At 45.8% G+C, this 23,294-nt stretch overlaps 1 protein-coding gene across 1 annotated transcript in view; it reads left to right on the forward strand.

The window, feature by feature from the left end:
• smyd3 (SET and MYND domain containing 3) overlaps nt 1–23,294 on the forward strand; it is a 254,485-nt gene that overhangs the window by 42,095 nt on the left and 189,096 nt on the right. The window contains exons 3-5 of the mRNA XM_037541707.1: nt 6,032–6,139; nt 6,246–6,303; nt 9,074–9,207. Coding sequence (XP_037397604.1) covers nt 6,032–6,139; nt 6,246–6,303; nt 9,074–9,207 — 300 coding nt within the window. The remainder of the gene's footprint in view (nt 1–6,031; nt 6,140–6,245; nt 6,304–9,073; nt 9,208–23,294) is intronic.

The raw sequence follows: 23,294 nt of genomic DNA on the forward strand, positions 1-23,294 counted from the left end.
ATCGGCGCATTATAATGAATCTACGACTGTAATCGGCACATTATAATGAGTCTACGCCTGTAATCGGCGCGTTATAATGAATCTACGCCTGTAATCGGCACGTTATAATGAATGTATACCTGTAGTCGGGGCGTTTTAATGAGTCTACGCCTGTAATCACGCGTTATAATGAATCTACGACTGTAATCGGCGCATTATAATGAATCTACGCCTGTAATCGGCGCGTTATAATGAATGTATACCTGTAGTCGGGGCGTTTTAATGAGTCTACGCCTGTAATCACGCGTTATAATGAATCTATACCTGTAATCGGCGAATTATAATGAATCTACGACTGTAATCGGCGCATTATAATGAATCTACGACTGTAATCGGCGTGTTATAATGAATCTATACCTGTAATCGGTGCGCGTTATAATGAATCTATACCTGTAATCAGCACGTTATAATGAATCTATACCTGTAATCGGTGCGCGTTATAATGAATCTATACCTGTAATGAATCTACGCCTGTAATCACGCGTTATAATGAATCTACGACTGTAATCGGCGCATTATAATGAATCTACGACTGTAATCGGCACATTATAATGAGTCTACGCCTGTAATCGGCGCGTTATAATGAATGTATACCTGTAGTCGGGGCGTTTTAATGAGTCTACGCCTGTAATCACGCGTTATAATGAGTCTACGCCTGTAATCAGCGCGTTATAATGAATCTACGCCTGTAATCGGCGCGTTATAATGAATCTATGCCTGTAATCGGCACGTTATAATGAATCTACGACTGTAATCGGCGCGTTATAATGAGTCTGCGCCTGTAATCGGTGCGTTATAATGAATCTATGCCTGTAATCGGTGCGTTATAATGAATCTATGCCTGTAATCGGTGCTTTATAATGAATTTATGCCTGTAATCGGTGCGTTATAATGAATCTACACCTGCTATCGGCGCGTTATAATGAATGTATACCTGTAGTCGGGGCGTTTTAATGAGTCTACGCCTGTAATCGGCGTGTTATAACGAATCTACGCCTGTAATCGGTGTGTTATAATGAATGTATACCTGTAGCGGGGCGTTTTAATGAGTCTATGCCTGTAATCGGCGCGTTATAATGAATCTATGCCTGTAATCGGTGCGTTATAATGAATCTACGCCTGTAATCGGTGCGTTATAACGAATCTACGCCTGTAATCGGCGCGTTATAATGAATCTCTACCTGTAGTCGGGGCGTTTTAATGAGTCTACGCCTGTAATCGGCGCGTTATAATGAATGTATACCTGTAGTCGGGGCGTTTTAATGAGCCTACGCCTGTAGTCAGGGCGTTTTAATGAGCCTACGCCTGTAATCGGCGCGTTATAATGAATCTACGCCTGTAGTCAGGGCGTTTTAATGAGTCTACGCCTGTAATCGGCGCGCAGGTGTGTTGTGTGTGTTCTGAGTTTGATCCAGGCTGAGATGCTCTGTAAGAAGCTGCTGTGTTGGCTGATTACAGTCCTGCAGCTCACTGAATGGACGGTGACCCCGTTAGCAGAGCGTAACTGTGAGACGGTCTAATTGAGTTTCGCCTTCGCTGCTCTGTGAATGAGAGACGAGGGAAAGGAAGAGGCTGCAGGCACAGACCTGCTATTATGGGATATCAGTGAGGAAGTAGGTCATAAAACAAGAAGCTGCTGCAGATCCAGATCCAGTAACAGGCAGGCAGGTAGGCAGGTATGCAGGTATGCAGGCAGACAGGTAGGCAGGTATGCAGGCAGACAGGTAGGCAGGTAGGCAGGTATGCAGGCAGACAGGTAGGCAGGTATGCAGGCAGACAGGTAGGAAGGTATGCAGGCAGACAGGTAGGCAGGTATGCAGGCAGGTATGCAGGCAGACAGGTAGGCAGGTATGCAGGCAGACAGGTAGGCAGGTATGCAGGCAGACAGGTAGGCAGGTATGCAGGCAGGTATGCAGGCAGACAGGTAGGCAGGTATGCAGGCAGGTATGCAGGCAGACAGGTAGGCAGGTATGCAGGCAGGTATGCAGGCAGACAGTTAGGCAGGTATGCAGGCAGGTTAGGCAGGTATGCAGGCAGACAGGTAGGCAGGTATGCAGGCAGACAGGTAGGCAGGTATGCAGGCAGGTATGCAGGCAGACAGGTAGGCAGGTATGCAGGCAGGTTAGGCAGGTATGCAGGCAGGTATTACGCAGTGGTTCAATCAAAAGTGCTTAAGGGTTTAAAGTAACCAAATAGGTGAGTTTCTAAAGTGCAGTTTCCAAATGAACAAAGTTTCCAAAACGACAAATGAAGGTGACCTGCGTAGAAGGTTATACACGGAAAAAAACATCTTCCATTTCTGAGCTATGAAGCTCTACCTGTGCCGTCTAAACTGGTGGTGTATCATGTGGCAGGTGTCAAAATAAGAGTCCCAATGAAAGGCCATTAAATCTAAATCAAAATAAGCTCCTCTCCAGGAAAATAAGTTTAAACTCTAATCTGGCTCCTACAGTAATAATGCTCAGTTCTTCACGGTTTAACATCCACATTAATGCATAGCGGTGTGATCAGGTGACCAGGTCCTCAGCCCAGATTAAAGGGCTGTAAATCGTCTAGTGGTAGTAAATTCAGGTGACTTTCCTTGGTTTAGTCCAAATCTCAGGACTGATCTAAGAGACTGAACGATATGATTTTATCACATTTGGGTCTATAATCAGTGAAACGTTTATTTTGTCTGTACACATATTATTAACATATATTAACATGCCTTTAACCTGTTATTAACATACATTTACACCCGTTATTAACATGCATTAAAGTGCATTAATTGCATTTTAGAAGTTCTTATATGTGTTTAACATACATTGAAACCTATTAAGGCGCATAACATCTGTTATTAACGTTAAAGACCTTTAGTCATTTTTTACCTCTGTCATTAACATGCATATGTTTAAAACTGCTGTTAACAGGCATTGAAGTATATTAATAAGTTAATAATTATTAATTTCCATTTTAATGATGATTTTTATTTAGAGGCATTCAGAGCAGATTTTTGGACACTCTTGCTAATTTCCCTGTTTTTGCTGCTTGTAAGTTTGAGAGACGAGGGTTGGGCTCATTGAATCGGCCCATCGTTCCGACCTTTCCTGCCAGCTTCTCTGGGTAACTCAGTTTGGCTGCTCTGTTCTCCGAGTTGCTCTGCTGGTGAGCGGCAGCAGCTCAGGTCCCTGAAACAAACACAGCAGAATTAAAACGTGGATGTGGATGAAAGGACAGTTGTGTGTGTTCATCCATAAGATCCCTGCTGATTCTCCCACGTTCCTCCTGTAATAAAGTGTCATCCATTGCTTCATCACCTGTAGCTCAGTGGCTAGGCTAGGGCTTCCCAATGGCTGTATGATGTGTTTGTGGAATGCATGCTGGGTATTGTAGTGGGAGAACATTGGCAAACGGAAACATGACGATTTTATAAATACAGAATTCTGCAGAACCACAAATTAAGGTATTAAATTCTCACTTTAGGCTGGAAATCGGATTAAAGCAGTATAAGCCGTGTGAAAACATCTGAATACCATATTATATTGTATTATTAAGTTATTCCATAATAAATTGAGTCGTTTGACGATGCGTTGCGAACAGCTCACTTTCCCACAGTGAAGTATGAAGGTGGGAGCATCGTCGTCTGGAGCGCTAGACGCCATCGGAGGAGTCATGAGGGGAGCGATGTAGGAGGAGATATTAGAGGAGAACTTGTTCCAAGAAACTCGACCTGGAGAGGTGGATACTTCAAAACAAGACCTCAGACATAATACAGACAGAATAACACTGCAAAGTTCTTGCATGGTCTAGACCAGCGGTCAGCAGCCTGCGGCTCTTTCCCTGCCCTGTCGTGGCTCCACAGCTGAATCAGATCAGTAGGTAATAATAAAATAATCCTCCTCTACAGTAAAATAAAGCTCTGCTGATCCTTCAACACAGTTTAACAGTAAATGGTCTTAAACGCTGGAGTTAATGTAGAACTGCTGATTCACCCTTTAACCCTGAAGATCAGCGCAGACGGCTGGTCACCATAGCAACACAGACAACAGTCTCACCCAGCTAGTAGCTACGAAACGGCAAAGAGAGAGATTTAAGACGGACATCGATCATTTGGAGACGAATGGACTGATTAGTGTTTATAATCAGTCCAGCTGGTTTCCTGATACGTTTAATGTGCAACAAAAAAAACTGACAGACACTAAACAGTCGTTCCTTGTTTGAATTTTCCCGTTCCACCTTAAATGGTGCTGCAGGTACAGTCTGGCACCTCAGGCACCATTTAAGGTGGAACGAGAAAATAAGCACAAGGAGCTGGCGATTGAGAAGCGACTTCAGCCTCGTAAAAAGTCGAACGTTGAGAGACGCTTTACGAGAATCTGATCTACTTTAGTGGAAAAGTTTCCTGCTGGAGATGCGAGAAAAGCAGCTGTAGCTGGGCTGAAGACTGAAGCAGAGCACAGTAAGTCTGCGCTTGTGTTTATACGAGACACATTTACAGCTAAGATGGTAAAATGGATAGTAAACGTTGAGGCTCCCAAGGTGGCTTGATTTTTGCTGAAAGGACAAAATGGCTCTTCCTAACATTTGGGATGCGACCCCTGGTCTAGCCAATCTCCTGACATGAATCCCAAAGAAATTGGAGGATTTTCCATCCGAGGGACCTTCATAACCTCAGAGAACCGAGAGGAACGAACCCAAACTGAACCACAATGCTTATTAAAGCTCATTGCTTCCTACTGCAGACGCCTCGAAGCTGTAAGGTCAACATCTGAATGTTTTTCCCCTTTAAATTTATTTGTTTATGCTTATGAAAGCACACTTGTTTGTTCATATTTGTGAGTACACAAGCAAGAGACGTGGTGGGTGAGCGTGACGTGGGTCTTTTCGCTGGAAGTTTATTAAATAACAAACGCAGACGTGTCTGAATTCTCAGAGCTCTGGATCAGGCGAAGCGTCTAAGCAGCGCTGCTGTCGCGTTCTTTATTCTTTAGGTTGCCTTTAGGCTCTCAGATCGTCTCCGTCCTCTCAGAGCAGACGCTGTGCAGCCGTGCGGCGGCGCCTGGCTTCAGACTCAGGCGTCAGCTCCTTTTATCTGCAGCCACTCTCCACTGAAGCCTGTCATCTGCGTTATTGTCTTCTTTTTATTGTTGGTGTCTTTCATCGTGACCCTGCTGCTCCGCTGGAGGCTCTTCATCACATCACAGGCCTGTAGACTCTGAAAGCTCTCTCACACGGCGGCAGCGCGATCCGAGTTGATGCACGCGCGGCTGTGTTTACTTCTGAAAATGGACCAAAAAGTTTCTTCGGTTTGTTTTTTATGTTCATCGCCGACGTGTTCAGACAGTCTCAGCAACCTGCTTGGGTTGCCAAGTTGGGCAGGATCCCTCGTTTTAGCATTTTGATCCACTTGGTTTGGCATTTGACTAAAAATCGTTGTGTTTTAATCACATTATAATGAATAGATTCTAGCAATTATCCAAAAAAGCTGATTAATAATAATAATAATAATAATAATAGTAATAATAGGTATGATAAAGCTCTTTACTCAGTCGTTAAGTGAAACACATCTTTTCTTGTTCTTATAGAATAGTTGAGATAATATGGATATTGCATGTTTACGTTTTATGTGATGTCACAGGAGATAATAGGCTAAAGAAATGTAGAATATAAATATAAACATAAGAAGCACACAGGAAACACAACAAACACATTTTATTCAAACACAGTAGCAAGTGTAACGTCAAATACACACTCACAAGCACAAAGCTCTGTTAAAACTGCGTTTTGTTCAATTGTCTATATATTTCATGTATTAGTATAGATTTATGATAGACATTGTCCCGTATTAAATGAAGAGTTCAGTATGGTTTGACAGTTTTCTTTCAGTTGGTAAATGAGAGAATAAAGTGGGCGTGGCCTTTTTTCTCACTGATATTGGCACAGATGTTTATATATGTGATATTAATTAGGCTGATTAGGCTGTAATTTGAGGTCGTGATGTGTGTCTCTGCAGAAAGAAGCGTGGCCGGAGCATAAGAGCGAATGTCCGTGTCTAAAGCGCGTCCACCCCCGCATTCCCACCGACTCCGTCCGGCTCACCGCCAGGATCATCTTCAGGCTGGTGAGTTGCCATCTGAAGCACTGAGCTGCACATCCACACTAAAGCCTGACCCCCTGAGCCCTGCAGGAGGGTCTGAAGTGCTCACGCTGCTGTTCTCTCTCTGCAGCTGAGTGATCCGGCGGCGGACGGGGAGGAGCTGTACTCCATAGCAGAGCACCAGCCACGTAAGACCACATCCTGTTCACCTTCTCAACAAGGACATAGTTACCGTTTCAGAAGCTCCTTCCCAAAAACACATAAATGCATATATACATACATAAATACACACAGGCCTATATACCGAACACATATACCCAATATATATATATAGTCGTGCAGTGTAAGCATGAAAAGCAGTAGTGGTGCATGTCTCACAACTCATTACTCTTTCTGATCCAAGGAAGTGGGTTCTAGCGTAACCAAGGAAACAGATGAGTGTAACCATAGGAATAGGTGTAGTGTAACTATGGAAATTAGAGTAATGTAACCACGAGAATGGGTGTAGTGTAACCATGAGAATGGGTGTAGTGTAACCCCGGGAATGGGTGTAGTGTAACCCCGGGAATGGGTGTAGTGTAACCCCGGGAATGGGTGTAGTGTATCCATGTGAATGGGTGTAGTGTAACCATGTGAATGGGTGTAGTGTAACCCCGGGAATGGGTGTAGTGTAACCCCGGGAATGGGTGTAGTGTAACCCCGGGAATGGGTGTAGTGTAACCCCGGGAATGGGTGTAGTGTAACCCCGGGAATGGGTGTAGTGTAACCATGTGAATGGGTGTAGTGTAACCCCGGGAATGGGTGTAGTGTAACCCCGGGAATGGGTGTAGTGTAACCCCGGGAATGGGTGTAGTGTAACCCCGGGAATGGGTGTAGTGTAACCCCGGGAATGGGTGTAGTGTATCCATGTGAATGGGTGTAGTGTAACCATGTGAATGGGTGTAGTGTAACCCCGGGAATGGGTGTAGTGTAACCCCGGGAATGGGTGTAGTGTAACCCCGGGAATGGGTGTAGTGTATCCATGAGAATGGGTGTAGTGTAACCATGTGAATGGGTGTAGTGTAACCATGGAAATGGGAGTAATGTAACCATGAGAATGGGTGTAGTGTAACTATGGAAATGAGAGTAACGTAACCACGGGAATGGGTGTAGTGTAACCAAGGAAATGGGAGTAATGTATCCATAGGAATAGATGTAGTGTAACTATGGAAATTAGAGTAATGTAACCACGAGAATGGGTGTAGTGTAACCCCGGGAATGGGTGTAGTGTAACCATGGAAATGGGAGTAATGTAACCATGAGAATGGGTGTAGTGTAACTATGGAAATGAGAGTAACGTAACCACGGGAATGGGTGTAGTGTAACCATGGAAATGGGAGTAATGTAACCATGAGAATGGGTGTAGTGTAACCCCGGGAATGGGTGTAGTGTCACCCCGGGAATGGGTGTAGTGTCACCCCGGGAATGGGTGTAGTGTAACCCCGGGAATGGGTGTAGTGTAACCACGGGAATGCGTGTAGTGTAACCATGGAAACAGAAGTATTCCATGTTATGATTCTGTCATCTGGACTCCGAGAGCTGAGCTGTCAGACAGACGGACTGTTGACAGGCTTCCTCACGAACTCCAGATGGGTTTGTCCCGCAGCGCTTTTGGACGTGTGGTTTTTGCTCCCGGCCTCTGTAGGAATTTGTTGGTAGTGTAAAGCTCGTCAGCTCGACTCTGAGCCCTTCTGCACTTTCCCTCCTGTTTCTAAATGAGTCTGAGCGCCGTGAGGGTCAGAGCGTCGTGCTGGGGATGATTTGCAGCTTTGGAGCTGCAGAGATTTATTCTCCACAGATGAAAGGTTGGATTTAAAGCGATGAACAGCGGCAGGGCTGTCAGAGCCGGTGAGAATTTATTGTAATGTTATGACTTTTACTTTTTTCTGTTGCTGCATTTCTGGCTGCTGACCACGGTTTAAAGCCAGCCTGAGGGCCATGACTCTTCACCAGTAATTGGCTATTTTGTCACAAAAAAGCTGCAGTTTTCACCCGAGTGTAGAACCTGCTCAGCCAGAGGGACGACGGCAATCACACGGACGGCTTCGTGAAACCATTAAAGCGATAGTTCAGCGATAAAATCAGCGAGAGTGGTCCACCCCCCAGAAATGTCCAGCTGAGGGAGGCTGTGTGGTCAGAAACTGACCGTTGATGAAGGGATAGTGAAGGTCTGTGTGTTTTCGAGGTTCTGCTGCTCAGTAGCAGAATCTAATTTATTCATATTCATTAATTTCCAGTGTCACTCATTCAGTAGGATTTTTATGCAAATGACGTGCTCTCTAATTGAAAACGTCCCATGATGCCCTTACGCTGTGCCTGTGCTGCTGTAGGCTAATGACGTTTCCTTTTGGTTAATGAGGTTAAAGTCATAGTTGAGGTTAAAGGGTCTGAGGGGCTGCACTGATCCACACAGCGCCACTCAAAAGTTTAGACACATCTGCTCAAAAAGGCTTTTACTCAGTCTCCGTGTTCAGAGGCCGCAGTCCAGAACCTGATATACACACAAGAACAGTTTAGCCCCACCCATTCAGCTACAGCAGTTTAGCCCCACCCATTCAGCTACAGCAGTTTAGCCCCACCCATTCAGCTACAGCAGTTTAGCTCCACCCATTCAGCTACAGCAGTTTAGCTCCACCCATTCAGCTACAGCAGTTTAGCTCCACCCATTCTAGGGGTTTTAGAGAGTTTGAAAAAAATCATTATTATGACTGTTAAATACATTTTGTACATAAAACCACATAAACATCATTAGTGGACAGAGGGCAGCCAATCAGATTAGAGCTCATTTACATATATCAGTCTTATCAGGTAGCAAGAGAAACAGCCTGTTTAATTTTAAAGGACGAAGTGACTGAAGCACTCAGACGTCACAGGTGGAGTGGGGTGTGTGTGTGTGTGTGTGTGTGTGTGTGTGTGCAGATCTGGAGGATATGAGTGATGAGCAGAGGGAGGGGTTAACTCACCTGTGCAGTACGCTGAAGATCTACCTGGGCCAGGAGAACACCGACAGATCCCTGCCAAACGGACTGACCCCGATCAGCCTGCTCGCACGGGTGAGTCCGAGTCTATACGCTTTCTGCTGATTGGATAGTGTTACTGTTACTGAGAGCTGATTGGTTAGTGTTACTGCTACTGAGAGCTGATTGGTCAGTGTTACTGCTACTGAGAGCTGATTGGTCAGTGTTACTGCTACTGAGAGCTGATTGGTTAGTGTTACTGCTACTGAGAGCTGATTGGTTAGTGTTACTGCTACTGAGAGCTGATTGGTTAGTGTTACTGCTACTGAGAGCTGATTGGTTAGTGTTACTGCTACTGAGAGCTGATTGGTTAGAGTTACTGCTACTGAGAGCTGATTGGTCAGTGTTACTGCTACTGAGAGCTGATTGGTTAGTGTTACTGCTACTGAGAGCTGATTGGTTAGAGTTACTGCTACTGAGAGCTGATTGGTTAGTGTTACTGCTACTGAGAGCTGATTGGTTAGCGTTACTGCTACTGAGAGCGGATTGGTTAGTGTTACTGCTACTGAGAGCTGATTGGTTAGTGTTACTGCTACTGAGAGCTGATTGGTTAGTGTTACTGCTACTGAGAGCTGATTGGTTAGTGTTACTGCTACTGAGAGCTGATTGGTTAGTGTTACTGCTACTGAGAGCTGATTGGTTAGCGTTACTGCTACTGAGAGCTGATTGGTTAGTGTTACTGCTACTGAGAGCTGATTGGTTAGCGTTACTGCTACTGAGAGCTGATTGGTTAGTGTTACTGCTACTGAGAGCTGATTGGTCAGTGTTACTGCTACTGAGAGCTGATTGGTTAGCGTTACTGCTACTGAGAGCTGATTGGTTAGTGTTACTGCTACTGAGAGCTGATTGGTTAGTGTTACTGCTACTGAGAGCTGATTGGTTAGAGTTACTGCTACTGAGAGCTGATTGGTTAGTGTTACTGCTACTGAGAGCTGATTGGTTAGTGTTACTGCTACTGAGAGCTGATTGGTTAGTGTTACTGCTTCTGAGAGCTGATTGATTAGTGTTACTGCTACTGAGAGCTGATTGGTTAGTGTTACTGCTACTGAGAGCTGATTGGTTAGCGTTACTGCTACTGAGAGCTGATTGGTTAGCGTTACTGCTACTGAGAGCTGATTGGTTAGAGTTACTGCTACTGAGAGCTGATTGGTCGGCGTTATTGCTGCTGTATTGCCAAGCTGATCAGCTTACTGGCTGTGTAAAGCAGTGTTATAAAGGTCTATAAATGTGAAATTTAATATGAAATTTGACCGTCTTTAAATGAAATATTCATAGTTTGCTATTGTCCCCTGTGTCTGTGCGTTTACTCTTGCTCTGTTAATGTGCTGCAGGTCTGTGTGCGTGATGGTTTAACTCTGTTTAATGGGTATATTTCTGGTTTATGTTGGGCGTCTCTCCTCGGAGCGGTGCAGGTGTTTTGGAGTACGTGGGGTTTGTTTACTGATGTGTCAGGCTTGTTTTCTCTCAGACTGACTTTTATTTGCTCGTTTTTCTGACCGTCTTGCTGCGCTGTAATTACAAACATGCTGCTCTGTGCAGGAGAGATTTGGGTTTTGGGGGGGGGGGGGGGGGGATACAACAGACCCAGCATGTAAACTCACGCAGGGCCCCACATCTGGCCTGGGACAAACAAGAGAACCACTGTAGGGCGTTTTCTGGAGCACCTGTTTGAAATCAGAGAGAGCTGACGGCTGTCTCTGTTCTTTTGGAAAGCTTCAAAGACCCAAATCTGGTTTGGATGAGTGTCGCTGATCTAATAACAAACAGTGAGACAGGCTCGGGCGCTCGGCGAGAGAGACAGCCGAGAGCAGATGGTGTGGGAGATATCCAGTACAGTGAGCCTCGGCGCTGACTGGATTACTGGCCTGATGGATTCAGTGTAGCTGTTGTGTTTTAAAGCAATAGTTTGTCACTAAATCAACACATTTGCATATATCCACCAGTTCAGCCTATTGCAGTTTAGCCCCATCCATTCAAGCTGACGTTATGAGGTAAGGAGTCTTTCTGCTTAGACTGCTTTAAATATGAGGCAGCCAATCAGAACAGAGCTCATTTGCATACACTCCAAAAATATTTGGTTGTCTGGCTTCACACGCATATGAACTTGAATAAATCCCATTCTTAATCCATAGGGTTTAATACGATGTCGGCCCACCCTTTGCAGCTATAACAGCTTCGGCTCTTTTGGGAAGACTTTCCACAAGGTTAGGAGTGTTTATGGGAATTTCTGACCGTTCTTCCAGAAGCACATTTGTCAGACACTGATGTTGGACGAGAAGGCCTGGCTCACAGTCTCCACTCTAATTCATCCCAAAGGTGTTATATGGGGTTGAGGTCAGGACTCTGTGCAGGCCAGTCAAGTTCTTCCACACCAAACTGGATCATCCACGTCTTTATGGACCTGCTTTTTTTTCTGGTGTCCCAATACTTTTGTCCACACAGTGTATGTGCATGGGGCAAAAGTGATTGGTGCTGATTAGGTGTGCATGGCCCAAGATTAGGGCTGCCCATTTTACATCCAATGGGGAGAGTTTTGGTTAAAGAAGTTGATCATTTAGTGGATGATGGAAAATTATTGGCAGAGTATCTGAAAGATCTGATTGATGTTTGTTGCTTGGCTTTGTGTTCAGTGTGTTTGATCAGCACACAGCTGTAGTGCAGTGTTATTAGCTTTAAGGTGCTCCTGGGGGGGTGTGAGGGGGTGGGGGGTGGGGGGTGTGAGGGGGGCGGGGGGATGGGGGGGGTGCAGATGTTCAACGTTCTCTGCATGTCACAGAAATGAAAGACAGAATACGCCCATCCCGCCCGGCGCTGAGGAACTGCTCCTCGACTGACTCTCCATAAACATTCCTCCACTGCGGGATGGAGCTCAGAGCTCAGAGCTCAGAGTTTGTTTATTCATCAGTTTGTTTGTTTGTCGTTGTGTCAGTTGTCATCATTCACAGTGGAGCAGAGATGTGAGAGGAATGTGAGGAATGGAGTGATGGATTGAGTTGTAATGAGGAGGTAAAGAAACATCACTCACTGTCAGACCGACAGTCTGATAGAGGAGATGCTACAGCAGTGTCTCTCTCTCTCTCTCTGTGTGTGTCTCTCTCTCTCTCTCTCTCTCTCTCTCTCTCTCTGTCTCTCTCTCCCTCTCTCTCTCTCTCTCTCTTTCTCTCTGTCTCTCTCTCTGTCTCTCTCTCTCTGTCTCTCTCTCTGTCTCTCTCTCTCTCTCTCTCTCTGTGTGTGTCTCTCTCTCTCTCTCTCTCTCTCTCTCTCTCTCTCTGTCTCTCTCTCTCTCTCTCTGTCTCTCTCTCTCTCTCTCTCTCTCTCTCTCTCTCTCTCTCTCTCTCTCTCTGTCTCTCTCTCTCTCTCTCTCTCTGTCTCTCTCTCTCTCTCTCTCTGTCTCTCTCTCTGTCTCTCTCTCTGTCTCTCTCTCTCTCTCTCTCTCTCTCTCTCTCTCTCTCTCTGTGTGTCTCTCTCTCTCTCTCTCTCTCTCTCTGTGTGTCTCTCTCTCTCTCTCTCTCTCTCTCTGTCTCTCTCTCTCTCTCTCTCTCTCTCTCTGTCTCTCTCTCTGTCTCTCTCTCTCTCTCTCTCTCTCTCTCTCTCTGTGTGTGTCTCTCTCTCTCTCTCTCTCTCTCTCTCTCTGTGTGTGTCTCTCTCTCTCTCTCTCTCTCTCTCTCTCTGTGTGTGTCTCTCTCTCTCTCTCTCTCTCTCTCTCTCTCTCTCTCGTCACCAGTGGAGGGGAGGCTGTTAGCTGTTCTGAGCCCAGTGTAAAGTGAATTTTTATATTAGTCAGGTTTGAAATGTTTCTCATGTTCTGTGTTTCTTCTTTTTACCTGTATGTCAGTCAGGTGTGTCGCCTCGCTCCCTTAACAAGTGCGTCCTGCTTCCCTTTTTAGACGTGAGCTGCAGCGCTTTACGTTTCTAACCTACAGCACGTCTGACGCTCCCTCGCACTGAAACTCGGCGGGTCTGGAAGCGTCTTCACGCAGGAGCCACAGGATCTGTTTACCCACAGACTGAAAATGGGTTAATGTCAAACAAACGAGCCGCGTCGTCTTTCAGTCACTGGTTTATGTTAAATGAGCGAAACTGAATGAAACTAGATTTCCACTAAAAGTTCGACAGAGTCGCTAATCATCACTATCCCTAGAGGTTGCTAAGGTGTTGCTAGGCTACTGCATTAATATTCCAGGTGATCGCTAAGGTGTTTCCTTGCTGTTGCTAAGGTATTCCAGATGGTTGCTAAGGCATAGCCATGCTGTTGCTATCGTATACCAGGTGGTTGCTAAGATGTTGCTAGGCTGTTGTTATACAATCCCAAGTGGTTGCTACGGTCTTGTTAAGCCTTTGCCATGGTATGCTGGGTGGCTGCTAAGGAATTTGTTGGGCCATTGCTATGCCATTCTCTGTGGTTGCTAAGATGTTGCTAGGCTGTTGCTATGGTATCACAGGTGTTTGCTAGGGTGTTGCTAGCATACTTGTATGACATAGGAGGTGTGTCCAAAAACCTTTGCCTACAGGTGTCCACTGACTGTGGTGGAATAAGAGGCTTGAACTACTCTATGAAAACACTGCAAGTTTAAGGATCTTTCAGAAAGCAAGTCGCAGATTCAGGCATCGGCTCTACATCCTGCAGGTCAAAGAATACTAAGTTGGTTTCCATAGAAATCCAGATAAACTTCGCCGAGATGTTTCTGTTTTTCTCCCTCAGCAGCTGAGCAGCTGGCGAAGTCTGCAGACTGGCTCTGTTTGGCTGAGTGGAGATGTGGGCTGTGATGAAGTTCATGCAGTGATTTTTGTGTTGGTTCTCTGTTCTCGTGTTCTTGTGAGTTCATTCTCGCAAGGTAACTTGTCAAGAGGGTTCTTACCCACAAACCGAGGCCCAGTCGCATTTCACCCCTTCGCCCTACACCCAGCCCTACCCCTCTGTTTAGGGGGGTGTCCCGGTTCCTGTAGAGGGGTGAAGGGTTGGGGGTACATGACCCTCCAGTCGGAGGACTTTCAGACTCCAGGCCGAGAGATATGAGAAAACCACACGTGAGAATTACAATAACCGCTGTATGATCTATGTTTCAGTTTATTTTGGTCGTTTTTCTTCCTAACAAGCATAAAATCGCAAATAGCATGCTAACATCTCGGTAGCTAGCTAGATCAATTTCCCGTTCCACCTTAAATAGTCCAACAGAATTCCAACAAGAATCTGGAGAATATCTGCCTTCAGTTTCACATCACTGAAGGATTATATATTGTATTTTATTGCATTGCACAGTGTAGTGTATTGTAGTGTAGTGTGTTGTAGTGTAGTGTAGTGTGTTGTAGTGTAGTGTAGTGTATTGTAGTGTAGTGTGTTGTAGTGTAGTGTATTGTACTGTGTTGTAGTGTAGTGTAGTGTGTTGTAGTGTAGTGTAGTGTAGTGTGTTGTAGTGTAGTGTAGTGTGTTGTAGTGTAGTGTATTGTAGTGTAGTGTGTTGTAGTGTAGTGTATTGTACTGTGTTGTAGTGTGTTGTAGTGTAGTGTAGTGTAGTGTGTTGTAGTGTAGTGTGTTGTAGTGTAGTATAGTGTAGTGTGTTGTAGTGTGTTGTATTGCACTGTTCTGTGTTCCACTCGGTTCCTTCTCTCTCTGTATCAGTGACTGTGGTTCTAGCAGTATCTGAGCTCAGGACCGTCTCTCTCTCTAAACGACTGGTAACTAGCAGAGAGACTTTCTCTAGACAGACAGACTCTTCCTGAACGTCGCTCTGGATCAGAGCCTCAGCTAAACGCGGGAAATGGAAATGTAAATGAAGGCGTCTGATCCCTTATTGTAACTAAAGCCCAGCAGTGAGGAGCTGAACTATACCTTCCTCTGCAGTCACTGTAGACGGGCAGGGTCGCCTACAGAGCAGCTCTGATAGCTGTTAATGAAGTGGGGCCATTTCATAGGGCAAGATTTCACAAGGAGGAGGGGTAAAAAGAAGAAATGAGACTGGGCCCACGTCTGTTTTTCTCATTAAGAAACACCCACTGAATTCCAAGATTGGTCAGTGTAAGCAGGGGATTAAACACAACTAAAGCAGAAGACACGCGAATTCACGACAGCCCCTCTTCACAGGCTCATAACTCCAGATGTGAGCATCGTATGCTCTCGTGATGAGATGGAACAGAAAGGGCGGCTCTACGGATTCAGGAAGGGTTTGAACTGGATTTCTGAGCTGGATCATCACGAAGAAACACACAAACAGATATAGAGACAGAGAATTTGACACAGGGGTGAGTTGGTCAGTCTCAGAGGATTAATAAGGTTGATCTGAAGAAACAGCTTCACTGTGAACGTCGTCTGTAATTATTTCTCCACTCTTTGTTGTGCAGAGCTGAACTGAACGGCGTCCGTCTGGCTGTCTCTATTCGCTGTTTTGCTGTTTGTATAAAGGTGAATGCTGAATTTTAATTTGGTTCCAAACCACATCTGGATGTTTTGCTGTATTTGTACAAAGTTTAAAAACAAGCGCTTACCGTCCGCCTGCCCTTCGTCGCTACCGAGCCGTAGAGGGCGCGACCTTTGCCCTCAGACGAGTATTATAATCTGAGAAGCTGGGCTGCTGTTTACGTCTGATTCACTTATTCATTCACACCGAGCTGGAACTCTCCAGCCTGTGTAGCGGCTCGGGAGGCAGAAGCGTTCATTAAAAGCTTAAATTGGAGAAGGAGGAATCACTGTGGGAATTCTGATTAAAGGAAAAGTCCACCAGTGTTTCAAAATTTCACTAAAATTTGCTTGTTGAGAGAGAATTGCCCACTCTCTATTTACAAGTTTCAAAAAGGGTCACTGTTTTCTTTAAAACCAGCTTAGTTTAGTAGTGTCTATTCAGAAGGACTGGGGCAAAGGGAGGAAGAGGGGCAGGGGGCAAAGGGAGGAAGAGGGGCAGGGGGCAAAGGGAGGAAGAGGGCAGGGGGCAAAGGGAGGAAGAGGGGCAGGGGGCAAAGGCAGGAAGAGGAGCGGGGGCAAAGGGAGGAAGAGGGGCGGGGGCAAAGGGAGGAAGCGGGGCGGGGGCAAAGGGAGGAAGCGGGGCGGGGGCAAAGGGAGGAAGAGGGGCAGGGGCAAAGGGAGGAAGAGGGGGGGGCAAAGGGAGGAAGAGGGGCAGGGGCAAAGGGAGGAAGAGGGGCAGGGGGCAAAGGGAGGAAGAGGGGCAGGGGGCAAAGGCAGGAAGAGGAGCGGGGGCAAAGGCAGGAAGAGGGGTGGGGGCAAAGGGAGGAAGAGGGGCGGGGGCAAAGGGAGGAAGCGGGGCGGGGGCAAAGGGAGGAAGAGGGCGGGGGGAAGTGAACTAGGTCTGCTAGGACTGTGGAGATGTGAGAGGTTGGGCAGATGTTCCACAGGTAGCTGAACTGCTCTAACCGATTGGTTAAGGATGGCTGTGGCGCCTCTGGCAGTCGGCTCCACAGTGTTTGATATCAGGCGTGCTGTGAGCATTACGACCAGTCACAGCTCTAGATGGGTTTCTGTGGTGTTCCTGGGTTTCTGTGGTGCTGATGGGTTTCTGTGGTGCTGATGGGTTTCTGTGGTGCTGATGGGTTTCTGTGGTGTTGCTGGGTTTCTGTGGTGCTGATGGGTTTCTGTGGTGCTGATGGGTTTCTGTGGTGCTGATGGGTTTCTGTGGTGCTGATGGGTTTCTGTGGTGTTGCTGGGTTTCTGTGGTGCTGATGGGTTTCTGTGGTGCTGATGGGTTTCTGTGGTGTTGCTGGGTTTCTGTGGTGTTGCTGGGTTTCTGTGGTGCTGATGGGTTTCTGTGGTGTTGCTGGGTTTCTGTGGTGCTGATGGGTTTCTGTGGTGCTGATGGGTTTCTGTGGTGTTGCTGGGTTTCTGTGGTGTTGCTGGGTTTCTGTTGTGCTGATGGGTTTCTGTGGTGTTGCTGGGTTTCTGTGGTGCTGATGGGTTTCTGTGGTGTTGCTGGGTTTCTGTGGTGTTGCTGGGTTTCTGTGGTGTTGCTGGGTTTCTGTGGTGCTGATGGGTTTCTGTGGTGCTGATGGGTTTCTGTGGTGTTGCTGGGTTTCTGTGGTGTTGCTGGGTTTCTGTGGTGCTGATGGGTTTCTGTGGTGTTGCTGGGTTTCTGTGGTGTTGCTGGGTTTCTGTGGTGCTGATGGGTTTCTGTGGTGTTGCTGGGTTTCTGTGGTGCTGATGGGTTTCTGTGGTGCTGATGGGTTTCTGTGGTGTTGCTGGGTTTCTGTGGTGTTGCTGGGTTTCTGTGGTGCTGATGGGTTTCTGTGGTGCTGATGGGTTTCTGTGGTGTTGCTGGGTTTCTGTGGTGTTGCTGGGTTTCTGTGGTGCTGATGGGTTTCTGTGGTGTTGCTGGGTTTCTGTGGTGTTGCTGGGTTTCTGTGGTGCTGATGGGTTTCTGTGGTGCTGATGGGTTTCTGTGGTGTTGCTGGGTTTCTGTGGTGTTGCTGGGTTTCTGTGGTGCTGATGGGTTTCTGTGGTGTTGCTGGGTTTCTGTGGTGTTGCTGGGTTTCTGTGGTGCTGATGGGTTTCTGTGGTGTTGCTGGGTTTCTGTGGTGCTGATGGGTTTCTGTGGTGCTGATGGGTTTCTGTGGTGTTGCTGGGTTTCTGTGGTGCTGATGGGTTTCTGTGGTGTTGCTGGGTTTCTGTGGTGTTGCTGGGTTTCTGTGGTGCTGATGGGTTTCTGTGGTGTTGCTGGGTTTCTGTGGTGCTGATGGGTTTCTGTGGTGTTGCTGGGTTTCTGTGGTGTTGCTGGGTTTCTGTGGTGCTGATGGATTTCTGTGGTGTTGCTGGGTTTCTGTGGTGCTGATGGGTTTCTGTGGTGCTGATGGGTTTCTGTGGTGTTGCTGGGTTTCTGTGGTGCTGATGGGTTTCTGTGGTGCTGATGGGTTTCTGTGGTGTTGCTGGGTTTCTGTGGTGCTGATGGATTTCTGTGGTGTTGCTGGGTTTCTGTGGTGCTGATGGGTTTCTGTGGTGTTGCTGGGTTTCTGTGGTGCTGATGGGTTTCTGTGTTGTTGCTGGGTTTCTGTGGTGCTGATGGGTTTCTGTGGTGCAGATGGTTTCTGTGGTGTTGCTGGGTTTCTGTGGTGCTGATGGGTTTCTGTGGTGCTGATGGGTTTCTGTGGTGCTGATGGGTTTCTGTGGTGTTGTGATGAGTCAGTGTGTTCATATAAACCAATAAAAGCAAACACAGTCATAATATAAAGCAGCAGAGTCGCAGTGCTGATATTCCACATCTTGCAGCTCCAGCCTTCTCCTCTTTCTGCAGGTGGCTTATTCACTGCTGTCGATGTTCTCTCTGTCTTATTGAGCTGTTTCAGAGCATCTGCTGAAGAGGCCATTAATAACGTCCATCTGCTCACCACACATAGCAGCGAGGGGTCAGTGGGGGGCCGTATTGATTCATAATGAAACCGCTCTTCATCAGGAGAGCACCTACACTGAATCTGAGAAGACAAATGAGAATGTACCCAGTTTTCCACACCAGCCCAAACGTCAGGTCTACGTGCAGATGTTTTGGGACGCAGCAGCTCAAAGGTAGAAGTGGCAACCTGATTATTTATTTAAATTATATTTGATTTGTTTTTTTCTTGCCTGACTGGGGAACTGAACGACAGTCTCTGGAGTATGTGGAGTTATAACTCTTGTTAAGTGGTCTCTTTAAAGGTGGTCTCCATCTGCGAGTTCTGTCTCCCCCAATCACACAATACTGCCAGTGTTAGGAGGGCAAAAGCTAGCTCAGGCGTTCTCTGAAACCTGTGAAGCTCCACCGCATCTTTACAAACTACCACCAACGCAGTCTTAATTGGGCAGCCGAACGCACTCGGAGGAGACGCTAATCAGCAGATCTAATGGATGGATGGCTGTAGAATCTCCATTGCCGTTACTAAAGAACCATCTTTTTAAGTGTGTACTGCTAATTGCTGATTTATTCTTGAGATACTGAAAAGCTCTATAATGTTCATATGATCCACACAGTCGCTCTGACAGACTGTAATACACTACAGGAAGCGTAGGGGGCGATACGGCTTCTACTGTTTCATTTAAAAAGCTCTATAATGTTCATATGATCCACACAGTCGCTCTGACAGACTGTAATACACTACAGGAAGCGTAGGGGGCGATACGGCTTCTACTGTTTCATTTAAAAAGCTCTATAATGTTCATATGATCCACACAGTCGCTCTGACAGACTGTAATACACTACAGGAAGCGTAGGGGGCGATACGGCTTCTACTGTTTCATTTAAAAAGCTCTATAATGTTCATATGATCCACACAGTCGCTCTGACAGACTGTAATACACTACAGGAAGCGTAGGGGGCGATACGGCTTCTACTGTTTCATTTAAAAAGCTCTATAATGTTCATATGATCCACACAGTCGCTCTGACAGACTGTAATACACTACAGGAAGCGTAGGGGGCGATACGGCTTCTACTGTTTCATTTAAAAAGCTCTATAATGTTCATATGATCCACACAGTCGCTCTGACAGACTGTAATACACTACAGGAAGCGTAGGGGGCGATACGGCTTCTACTGTTTCATTTAAAAAGCTCTATAATGTTCATATGATCCACACAGTCGCTCTGACAGACTGTAATACACTACAGGAAGCGTAGGGGGCGATACGGCTTCTACTGTTTCATTTAAAAAGCTCTATAATGTTCATATGATCCACACAGTCGCTCTGACAGACTGTAATACACTACAGGAAGCGTAGGGGGCGATACGGCTTCAACTGTTTCATTTAAAAAGCTCTATAATGTTCATATGATCCACACAGTCGCTCTGACAGACTGTAATACACTATAGGAAGCGTAGGGGGCGATACGGCTTCTACTGTTTCATTTAAAAAGCTCTATAATGTTCATATGATCCACACAGTCGCTCTGACAGACTGTAATACACTACAGGAAGCGTAGGGGGCGATACGGCTTCTACTGTTTCATTTAAAAAGCTCTATAATGTTCATATGATCCACACAGTCGCTCTGACAGACTGTAATACACTACAGGAAGCGTAGGGGGCGATATGGCTTCTACTGTTTCATTTAAAAAGCTCTATAATGTTCATATGATCCACACAGTCGCTCTGACAGACTGTAATACACTACAGGAAGCGTAGGGGGCGATACGGCTTCTACTGTTTCATTTAAAAAGCTCTATAATGTTCATATGATCCACACAGTCGCTCTGACAGACTGTAATACACTACAGGAAGCGTAGGGGGCGATACGGCTTCTACTGTTTCATTTAAAAAGCTCTATAATGTTCATATGATCCACACAGTCACTCTGACAGACTGTAATACTCTACAGGAAGCGTAGGGGGCGATACGGCTTCTACTGTTTTGCTGCATCATAAAATCTCCTCATACACATCAAATGTTGAATGATGGCAGCATCATGGAGTGATGAACCAAAGAAAACAGAATAAATATACGGTGTAGCCAAAAGTTTGTGGACACCCGGCCATCACACCATGCTTGTAGCTATTAGTGTATTATACAGTGTCAGGAACCACATAATAAAGCCTAATGGACATTATGCTAATTGGTGGAGTAGAGGCTTCTGTTACTTTTCTGTGTTTTGTAGATAAGACGATTTATCATTTGTATTCATTATAACTATCGCCCAAACCTCTCTACAGTGCCATGGTGGGGTCGTTTTTAAAGCATTGAAATGAGACTGGACCGGATGGCTTGAGATACAAGCGTATGTCAAACCATCCAGTCCACTGTTGTTCCAGCTCCTGCTCATTCCATGCAAAATGTCCCAAGCCTGAAATGTAGTGGTTGTTACTGATGTTTTTGGCTGGTCGGAGACCAGATTTAAACCCTGTAGAAAATATTTGCTCTCACATTAACCACCAGCTGGTCGATGTTGTTCAGCTGTCTGACGCTGTCAGTGCTGAATGGATCAATACTGACTCTTCATTCTGTAAAAGACTGTCTGCACATTCACGCTAAACCACGACACCTGAGGTAATCAAAGTGAGAAACAGGCCAGACTATTTGTTTAATCTTTTGTTGTGAGGCCATTAAAAGCTTAGTGTTTGGCCACGTTTGCTCGGGGGTGTACAAACATGAATGTGTACATGCACACGGAATCCCCTGGAGGCAGACTGACCAAGTTCACGTCCACCAACAGGGGGCAGTGTGTACTCTCAAATATAGGAAAGTTCTGGAGAAACAGAAATGGACTGTTTGAGCTGTGTTAGTCATGTGTGTGTGTGTGTGTGTGTGTGTGTGTGTGTGTGTGTGTGTGTGTATGGATGAATGAATTCACTTCTTCATCTGCACCGCAGTGACAAGAGAACACGCTACATGCCTAGAACAAGCAAGAGCGGAACTCATGATGGCCTAATGATTTCTGTGAATTAAACAAATTCATGCCTCTAATTTTTAGTTTCTTTTAATGTTGTAGAACCATCAGGCTTGTAGTGGTTAAGCTCTAAGTGCTGTAATAATACTCTCATTTCAGGGCTCGGTTTTGTCTGGAAACAAAACGGTTAAACTCTTGAAATTCCAAACAGAAGAAATATCCAATCAGGGTGGGTCTCTCTGTGGTATCTGGGTAGATACAGCTGAGCTGCTGACCCATTGGTTAGGACTTCAGGAGCTGGATTGAAGGCCTTACATGCTAGATTAACTACCAGCATCGTTAGGAAGTGACAGAGAAACCAACCAATCACACGCTGATCTACAATGGGAACAAATAACATCCATCACTCTATTCCTTCTGCAGGTTCTAGATACATCACTAGTGTGATTGTGAGATGTAGTCTAAGCAGGTTCTGGCTAGTTGTTGGGAATGTAAAACAGCAGCGACAGCTTTTGGGACTCTTTACTGGAAGAGTGACTGTAACACTGATACACAAGAGATCAGATATCTGATAATGTCTGATACAATATTCAAACATTCGTGTTTAATCCTGAACAGCCAAAAAAGTTAAAAAAAAAATTAGCTTAGTGCTATTATTCTATGAGAAATCAAATAGGGGAGCTAGTAGAATTTAGGATTTTAGATTATATCCCGTGTTTACATTTATGTCCTGAATATGGTGTCTGAGATCATGTCCTCGATTTGTCCTTCTGTTCTTAAACTCTCCTCTAAAGCTTCTTCATGTAACAGGATCCTCATGTGTTTCATATCTAAACGCTCCGTTATCTTCATCACTACTTTCCAAACCCACTGCAGCAGCTTCAGCAGCTGGAAACTCTCTGACGCCGTTTCACACGAGTCTCCGACGTGGACTGAAAGAAGAATGAAGGGTGTCCGGCGTGACGGTCAGTCCTTAGTGATCTCCTGAGTGTCCGTCGGTCAGTTTCACACAGAATGTAGACGGACACACGAATCCAGCAGCTCCACACGGTGAGAGGCAGATGACGTGTATCTCAGCCCCTATTCACAGGCTCATAACTGTGGCTGTGAGTCTTGTAGGATCTCGTGATGAGATGGAACAGAAAGGGCGGCTCTACGGATTCAGGAAGGGTTTGAACTGGATTTCTAAACTGGATCACTGGAACTGAGACAGACACGGATACAGAAACAGAGAGTCTGACGTGTGTTTGAGTTTGTGGAGCCTAGAGGGTTAAAAAAAACACTAAATACTAACACTGAAACGTATCAAACTACGCAGAGCCTTTCAGAGATTTTGTAGATAAACTATTAGGCAATTATTACAAAAAATAAATAAAAGAAAAGTCTATATCTCACTGTAAAAGAGAGCTGTAGGAAAATGGAAAAATATGCATTATCATCATGCAAAACATTTGATTGAGATACTCCTGTTCCTGATATTGCAGAATGCAGAGGGGGGGTGGGGGCGGTTGGGGGATTTGGGGGGGGGGGGGGTACCCGTGAACGCTAAAATCACATTTAACTTGGCTCATATTGCTGCTAAACTTCACAAAATGTCATTAAAGCTGAAACTGTCCGTGAAATTAGACACCTGATATTAATTTTTTTTACTGCCCTAATCTCAGTGTCCACTGCCAGCATGAGGCTGACCAGTGTGTAAATGTTGTTTACTGTCTCTAAACATGAATTATCTCTCAAACACAAACTTAGTGGGGTTAAAGGTCAGTTCATCATGCTCAGATTGGCCTCCTCCTGTGCTGCTGGGTTTAGGATGGGAGGGGTAAATGTGACTGTGTC

This window comes from Pygocentrus nattereri, chromosome 10 (assembly GCF_015220715.1).
Source record: "Pygocentrus nattereri isolate fPygNat1 chromosome 10, fPygNat1.pri, whole genome shotgun sequence".
Taxonomy (NCBI): Eukaryota; Metazoa; Chordata; class Actinopteri; order Characiformes; family Serrasalmidae; genus Pygocentrus; species Pygocentrus nattereri.